This window comes from Bolinopsis microptera, chromosome 1 (genome assembly GCF_026151205.1).
Source record: "Bolinopsis microptera isolate Bmic1 chromosome 1, MBARI_Bmic_1.0, whole genome shotgun sequence".
In the NCBI taxonomy this organism is placed as follows: Eukaryota; Metazoa; Ctenophora; class Tentaculata; order Lobata; family Bolinopsidae; genus Bolinopsis; species Bolinopsis microptera.
The window spans coordinates 11223646-11232177 of NC_087072.1; the positions used below are offsets into that span (position 1 = coordinate 11223646).

An 8532-nucleotide genomic window follows, 5' to 3' on the forward strand; every position below is an offset into this window, starting at 1 on the left:
CCTCCCTTGAGTAGTTCAGCGAAGCAGTGCCTCCTCAACATAACAGCACTTACTCGAAATAACGTACTGTAGTCCGACGACCGACATGTACTAAAGTTCGTCAGAAATCACCACTGTCGAACTCCGGTACGTGTCGAACTAGAGTCCAGGTAGCGTTCGACACAATTGTTCCCTCCATTTTCTGCTTGTGATCCAACGACTCACATTATGTGGTGTTAAACTTAATGGGGACCGATTTTTCTTGTTCTTTTATGATCCCATGGCACGCACTGGTGCACCTCTGTTGCTGCACGTTGTCGGTTCACATTGGCATCTGATCGGGATAACATACTCGCACGTTGCAGTGGTATATAAGCCCACGAAGGTACAATAGTAGCATCGATACAGCTACTGCCTGGACAAAAATTGTGATGAGAATTCCTACAGGAAATGTGTCATTAAAATTTGCTGCGGAAAGTTTTTTTCTAATTTCTCTTATAGACGACTCTACTATCCGGAGCACTTTACCCCATTCGGCCATTCTCACCCTACTCAGTTTACTCTGATAAGCTGAACATGCAACGGAACGTTTACGACACTGACATGCTTTGTAGTCGAACCTGTGATGAGTGATTAACGCTGTCGAAGTCACCTGGCCCACTGCAACCAAGAGATGATGCTTCATCTATCACAAGCAGGCCCTCTGGCGGAACCTGTCGAGACACGAACTTGGTTCAGCTTCCAAATTTCATAGCTTTGTGGTCCTCCTTCGTTTGGGATACTTGGCACCATGAGTTAGCAATTAACTGTATAACTACTATTGTTTCTACTTGCCCTAATTGTTAAATAACTGCAGACCAGTGGAGACTTGAGGTGAAACTGAATAATAATTAGCTTGTATTAGGGTTGAGGTCAATTAATAAAGGGCTAGGATTTTGGTCGTCAGAACCACACAGAATAGGTGTTCAAGGGTTATTAGGATTATTAGGGTTTGGTTAATGCTTATTGCTTGGCTTAAGGTTGTGGTCAGAGTAGACGGCTAGGGTTTTTGATCGCCCGTTAGACTGTCAGATCCACATAGAAAACATGTTGGTCACGTGATAACGGGTATCGACTGATTAAATTCGTCCTTTCAAAGAAGACGTACCAGTTCTTTCAAACTTGAATTTGTTTTCTTTCAAAGTTGCTCGTCCGTACCAGTATAAAAGATACGAGATACCTCTTTTCTACGAAGCAAAATGTTATCCTCAACCCTTCTAAGAGATTTAATCGTTATCAAGCAACTTGGAGCAGGAGGTAATGGTACTGTGTACCTTACACAGCACAATATATCCCTCAACAGATACGTGGTCAAGATATTCAGAGATCATCCTGACCTTCCTATGGTTTATCAAGACGGGACAGAACTACCACTAGAAATAGCGACACTAAGATCACTCCATCACCCCAATGTAGTGAAGTATGAAACTCACTTCCTCTTTAAGGGAGAATGGTATCTGCTGATGGAATACGAGCCAGGATTCAGTGATCTGCACACCTTGACTCGAAAGTGCAAACTTACCGAGAAGACCGTACTGAACATAGCAGAGCAGCTGTACACAGTTGTGGATTACTGTCTTCAGAACAACATCGACCACGGAGACATCAAGGAAGAGAATATCCTCTACAATCCCAAGACAAACCAACTCAAACTGATAGACTTCGGTACTGCTCTACCTCTTTCGAAACACCCTCTCAACTTTCTCAGAGGCACCACCGCATGTCTGCCTCCTGAAGCGTTCTCCAAACCTCACTACTTCCCACTTCAAGCCAGTGTCTGGGCTATCGGGTGTGTTCTGTACGGCTGTATGACGGGCAGACCTGCATTCTCAGACACTTCTGATATCCTGAATAAGAGAGCGAAAGTTCCACTACACACGAGGAAGTTCTACTCCAGGAGACTGGTCAGCCTGGCGGAGCGCTGTTTGGAACCTTGCCGAGTTTTGAGGATTATGTGGTCGGAGTTGGGGAGACAATTATGACCTGCTTACTGTTACGGGACTTTGTTTTGAATTCTGTGAATGCTATGAGATATATTTTATAATGTTTTTTGTAACGTAATGATGCTATTCTATTTGACATTTCGATAATTTTGGGTTTGAATTTAGAGTACACCAAAACAAATTATCAGAACCAAAAACTAAAAGCGCTATGACAGTTTGAGTCAACCCAACTGAACAAAGCAGTGCAGTAACATAACCAAAAGAAAAATGGTCAATGGTAACAAATTAACCACGGAAACCACCACATAATTTATATTATATATGGAAGAACAGGTCCTACAAAATTAGTTACAAGAAACAAGCATGGACCATCGGTCTTTTTTTATATTTGATTATATTGTGCACGCCTTAATCAGAGCAACTTTCCACAATTTATTCGTGCACTTGATCAGTGCGTGCTTTGTCAGACGCTACCCGACCCCATCTCATCGGAGCCAGGACGGTGGAGGGGGTGTAGGCGAAGCTGTACAATCTGTGAGTGACAGGAGAATTTTTGGTAAATTTAACCGCTGATAACCGTATTTTAGCGAAAGGTGAATTTTATTATACAAACGTCATCTAATAATTATCATGTTAGCTTTCACCGTGTGAAATTGAAGTAGCTCAGAAAATCAAGAAAAAATGCAGAGCTAAGAATCAGCAGAAAAGTAGAAACTATTAAAACCTGTTGGATGGATCAAAAAGGTTATTAAAAAGTGATATTATCCATTTACCTCCTAATTGATCTACCGATGACATTACATAGTATGGGCCAACTTAGTCACGTGATAGTTCATTGTAGAGTGATTTATAATATCATTCTTAAATACCCTTTTTCCTTCGTAACACATTTCTGTCGAAACTACTCAATATTAGGAACAATATTATTAGAAGGTATTATGACTGGTTCTCATGTTGATCTTCAAGAGGGGAAGTTGGAAACTGTTGGCATCTCGGGAATTTGTATGATATTTGATTGTTGTTGTCCATTAGCTGTATGGTTTGACTGCCGATTACATACATTTTTAAAATTCCTCAATTCCTCGAGTCTCCTCTGGTCTGCAGGTATTTAACGACTGTGTAAGACTGTTGTTACTCAATTCCTCAAGTCTCCTCTGATCTGCAACTTTTCGAGTTGGACAAGTAGAAACAATAGCGGCAGTCAATAAAGAATTCTTCACCTAAATTTTTCAAATTCCAAGTCTCCTCTGGTCTGCAACTATTTAACAAGACTTTTTTATCATGCTGTGCTCTGGAAATTGTGATAGTACCTGTTCGATTTGTTAAGGAGACGATCTCCCTGTTCATATGTTACAGGATCAGAATGTTCGTGAGGAACAGTCACCAAAAGTGAGTTGCTTACCTGCTGTGTGTTTTCGTACTCTGGTCTTCACTCAAGTTGCAAAGCTCCAATAAACGTATCGCAAAGAACATTTATATCTGAAAATTGTGTTAGTACCAGTTTGATCAGTTAAGGTGAGGATTGCCTCGATCTGTCGGGTTCAGTTTAACTGCCTAGGTCATGAGTAGAACCGAAGGATCAAAAAATATGTTGCTTGTTGCTCGTATCAACTATAAAACATCAATTTTGAGGGATAAGGAAGTGTTTATAGGTTCTGAAACCTTGCTAAATCGATTTTTCGTGCAATTTTAGGTCAGAAAGCGTAACAAGTGTTACAAGCCTTGTATAATACAAAATGTGTATCACCTCTTCAACCCGCCGAACATGTGCTTACCCTAAAAATGTAAACAAATGTGTTTCACCTCCCCGCCAGTATCCACATCTATACACTGGCGGTTCTTTTGACTTACGGGGTTATTTTCTTTATCCCCGGCACTTTCGTCAAGTTCCTGTGTCCTGTTCCAAGAAAGATCACAGACTTGTGTATCATTTTCCATTCTTTGTGGCTAACTAGCGGTAACTGAGCAAATAACCGTATACTTGCTTCATTGGACCATACCTATTAGAGATTATATGTTGTTAGTTGCTGCCTAAATTTACAAACTCTATTCTTCAGCAACCAGAACAAAATAATGAAATTCAGAAGGCAGGAAAGTCAGATAAGTGGAAGAAAGCACTGTTTGCCTTCTGTTTCCTTACAATAACAACCCAGTACTTCTTTTTCACCATGCCTCTAGCGTTTTTGGTCAATGAACTTATTGAGGTGAGATTTTTCACAGCTTTCCATTGAAAATGAATAAAGATGTAGTTTTATATAATTTAAACATATATATAAATAACGGAACTGTACATTGATATTACCACCTTAACACAGCAAATAACAAATACATGCCTCTAGAAGATAGATGTAACTATAACACCCTCTCTAGGTTTGGAAACACAACAAGATAACGTCCGGGAGCATTGTTGGCGCATTCTCCTTCTCCCTAGCCGGTGCTGCATTGCTCTCCAATAGATTCACCAGATGTATCCAGCCTAGGCAGACCTTACTTCTCACAGTCATTGTGTTGACACTATCTGCTCCCATATTTTTCGTCAAGTTTGACAAAACAGCCTTTGTCATTGTTCTGTTCATCACAAGAATGATACAGGGTTTTGTCATTGGGTTATGTGGTGGGTGACATTAATGATATATCGAATCGAACAATATATCATCATTAATGGCTAAGGTCACTTTTCTTTTCTTCTTCAGAAGTAACTATTGACAAAACAGAATCTTAAAACTAAGTGCTAACATATTTCATGTTTCAGAGCCTCAGCTTATGTCAGTTATGACATCATTGTATCCAGAGAGGCTAGGATTCGTGACCGGATCTTTTGAGCTTGCAGCTAGCATATCATCTACAGTGGGCCCTTTTTTGGGCGGCTTTATCTATCAAAATCATGGTTTTGCAGTCGCCTCCACAATTCCATGTTAGTATTATTTTGTATGGTACAACTATAAACGTTTTTAAAGAATCAAATATCTTACTTCTAGACATAGCTGACTGCATGCAGACTATTTTCTGATTTCAACTAGATAAAATTGATTAAAACAGATTTAGCAAGTTTGACAATGTTGAGTTTTACCAACCAGGTGTATTCAACCTATTTGCTAGCATTGGAGGACTGATACTCTTGAGTCCTAGTGTGATGTTTGATCAACCAGACTTCGATTCAGAAGACAGTCAACCTACCAGAACAGATCAAGAACGAACAACAATTGCATCACTGTTCATCCTGCCAGTTGTTCTTCTAGGGATGTTCTCAGAGACTCTAGTATCCATGATTGTGAACACAATAGAGTTCTTCTACCCTAACTTTTACAGCGTGATATTTAACAAACAAGAAGGTTATGTTGGTGCTGTTCTTGCCATAGCAGGACTAATGTATTGCATAGCAACTGTAACAGCAGGTAAAAGATATCATATTTGACATTGGGATTAACTTTTTTAGTTGGCTACTTAAAATAAATAATGGATCACCAATTACATACATACATGCTACATGAAGAGGTCTCCTCCTAGTCGTTGGAGTGGCCTGCATCACACACATCTCTTCTACGGCGTAACATGTTCCTCCATTCCACTCGCTTTAGAGCCAACTGTTTTACTGCATCTCTGCTGATGTTATCGACACCTGTAAATTCAGCCGCATCCTCGAGTACACAGGCCATCCAGCCTTTGCGGGGTCGTCCTCTCAGTCTCTTTCCATAGTTTGGTTTCCAATCCAGTAAGAAATTGGGGAACCGCGTCTCTGGCATTCTGACAACATGTCCGTACCACCTTAGTCTAGCCGCACCGATGAAAGTTTCGATAGACTTAATTCCAGCACGCCTGAGAACTTCTTCATTGGAGACATGGAAGAACCACTTTATCTTCAAGATTCTTCTCAGGGAGGTCAGATGGAAGACCTCAAACCGTTTCATCTGCTTCTTTGTTGTGTTCCACACTTCAGCTCCATATAACAGAATAGTAATAACAGCAGCCTTGTAGATACGGATCTTGGTGGGCGTTCTTATAGTTCGACTGTTCCATATCTTCCAAAGCTGATGGAACGCACCATTAGCACGCTGGATCCTGATGTCAAGATCTCGGTCAATGGTACCATCCCCACTGATGTTGGCACCAAGATAAACAAAGTTGCTGACCTGTTCAACAGGTTCTCCCTCCACTGTTAGCTTTATACTGTCTCTTTCGGTGTAAGGTCGCTGGGACGCACACTTGCTGATCGCCATGCATTGTGTCTTTTTAGCGTTGATCTTCAACCCAGCATAAGAGGTGTAATAAGCTATAAGATCAGTGGACTCTTGCAGCCCTTCTTCAGTATTGTCCATCACTGCCAGATCATCAGCGTAGTCACTATCCATGATAACTTTTTCATCTGCACCCTTTAGTTCCTTTTGCAGTACAGCACCATGACTGATTGCCTTGTGAACCTCGGCCAAAAAGATTCCAAAGTTCAGACAGAAATTAAATACAGGAGGGCCCTGGATATCACCCTGTCCAGTGCCCGAATTAACAGAGAACCAATCAGACATTTCACCATTAACCCTGACAGCACTCATGGTTCCGTTGAAGAATGCCTGAAAGATTCTAACATATTTCTCAGGAAGTCCATAGTGTCTCATGCTTGACCAAATAAACTCTCTTCTGATGGAATCAAACCTTTGCCTTAAAATCAATGAAATTAACATAAAGTGGAATGTTAAACTCAATGCAGTTGTGAATAATGGTGCGGATGGAATAAATCTGATCAATACACCAGTTACAATTGTTAATGAAATTGTTAATGAAATTGTTAATGAAACCATGACTCTGATTCTAAAAAGCTTTAACTGGTCGTTTTCAGGAATGTTAGTAGACAAAGAAGTTCCGAGGAAGACAATGATATTCAGTGGCATGGCTATGATGATATGTGGCTGTTTAGCGATTGACCAGGAGTTTATAAAAAGCAGTGCAGTTTGGGCAGCAATTATGCTATCAGTTATTGACTTCGGCAGTGGCTTGACTCAGGTATGCATCAAGATTTATTATTACCAAAACCAGCTAATGTAAACGCCATAGTTAATTAATTCCCAAATAGCTTCTATCTGTTTTGGATACAAGTTACAGTAAGCTTTCTTTCAATAATTCTGTTGTCTGAGAAATGAAGTTTAAAATGCTAGAGTGTGGACTGTGGAATAATATAAAGTCAAGACTAAATTCAATTGGTTAATTAAAGTTTATTTTCAGATCGGTATTCTACCTTGCTTGATAGTTCAGTATCAGTACATTACGCATGTTTCAAGGGAAACTAGCTCCTGTCAAATGAGTGGACTCTTTCGAGCGGCTTACTTCACAGGGGCATTCTTTGGGCCCGTTATTGGAGGATTTATGTTGGAATTCATGAGCTACCAAAATGCCTACATTGTTCTCGCTGGTGTACTTCTAGCGAATTTAGCAATTTTGGCTGCAGTTGAATTAATATTCCCACATACAATAGAAATTCCATCAGGCAGACAGGGATCTTATGAAAATTTAGATTCAGTCAATTCAGATTAGCTAAGGGAAATTTCTCATGTTTTTTTTTTTTTTTTTATGCCTAGCTACAGTGTGGAAAAGACATTTCTAAACCCCACAACTCTACCTCCCACTGGTCCATACGCAGCTAAAAAACATGTGAACAATCCCTTACCCATTAATTTATTTGCTGACATGTGTTCTGTTACAATGTTTTAAATTGATTCTACAATTATCTGTTAATTCACCCGTCTAAATTTAAAGGTTGTCAGAAATGTGGCATAATGCAATGTTAAGAGATTGAATGTACCTCCTGAGCCGGTACTCATTTCCTCTCTGAGCTAGCTAGTGTATATCAGTTTCTTGTTGGTGTTTTGTCTGTGTTTGTTTGTCCGTAGTAGGAATTTACTGTAACTTTGGAGACTGGGCGCAGTAATGTCCCAGAGGGTTTGTAACATCATGGATGCTGACTAAGCTTACCTGATCCTCTCCAACTTGTATTAGTACACTACTTCATTCACACCAGTCATTTCACTACATTAAACTGATTGAGGTTATGCCCTTTGTACATGCTGAAGCGATATGCTATGATGAGTGGAATATGAGTTAGGATCAGTTTGGTCCGTTTCATGGCAAAAACATTTATTGAGATTGAATGTAAAGTGATTCTGAGTAGACAACCACTTCAATGTTTTAAGGTTGCATAACGTTGCCTGTAGGCGCCCCCTCCCCTTTTGGCGCCCCTCCCTAAAATTGAACAAATTAGGTGATTTTAGAGGATACGCCCGTAAAATCTCTAAAAAAGTGTGTTTCTAGAGCAAAACGCGCACGTTTGTCCAGCCAGTTACGCCACAGGCTGGACAAGCTGTTGTGTTTTTATGGTGAATGATGGAAAATTGATTATATGATTTTTTCTGAAAGAGGAGTAGAGCAAAGTGAAGTAAAGTAAAAAGTATGACACCACATTATCACGCATCTGTGCAAAGGATCATCACACTATATGAAAAAAATATATTAATATTTTCAGTGGAACAGAAATGTATAAATTAGAGAATCCATTAAAATGATTTCAGTATCAAGCAACAAAGAT

The 8532-nt window shown here is 39.9% G+C and overlaps 2 protein-coding genes across 2 annotated transcripts; both read left to right on the top strand.

The window, feature by feature from the left end:
* The first annotated feature begins 1217 nt into the window (after positions 1–1217).
* Positions 1218–2000, top strand: LOC134814744 (uncharacterized). The gene has a single exon (XM_063822979.1). The coding sequence runs from the start codon at positions 1218–1220 to the stop codon at positions 1998–2000; it is 783 nt and encodes a 260-aa protein (XP_063679049.1).
* A 1249-nt stretch (positions 2001–3249) lies between these two features.
* LOC134825897 (MFS-type transporter SLC18B1-like) lies at positions 3250–8124 on the top strand. Its single transcript, XM_063838093.1, has 7 exons — positions 3250–3350; positions 4019–4165; positions 4332–4575; positions 4714–4875; positions 5039–5356; positions 6793–6956; positions 7176–8124. The coding sequence occupies exons 1-7, from the start codon at positions 3309–3311 to the stop codon at positions 7482–7484; spliced, it is 1386 nt and encodes a 461-aa protein (XP_063694163.1). The 5' UTR covers positions 3250–3308; the 3' UTR covers positions 7485–8124.
* Positions 8125–8532: the final 408 nt, after the last annotated feature.

Excerpts from the sequence above, each read along its gene's own strand:
- LOC134814744 (XM_063822979.1), top strand. The coding sequence starts at position 1,218 with ATGTTATCCTCAACCCTTCTAAGAGATTTAATCGTTATCAAGCAACTT.
- LOC134825897 (XM_063838093.1), top strand. The coding sequence starts at position 3,309 with ATGTTACAGGATCAGAATGTTCGTGAGGAACAGTCACCAAAA. Across the intron at positions 3,351-4,018 it reads GTGAGGAACAGTCACCAAAA|CAACCAGAACAAAATAATGA; the intron begins GTGAGTTGCTTA and ends TCTATTCTTCAG. Across the intron at positions 4,876-5,038 it reads AGTCGCCTCCACAATTCCAT|GTGTATTCAACCTATTTGCT; the intron begins GTTAGTATTATT and ends TTTACCAACCAG.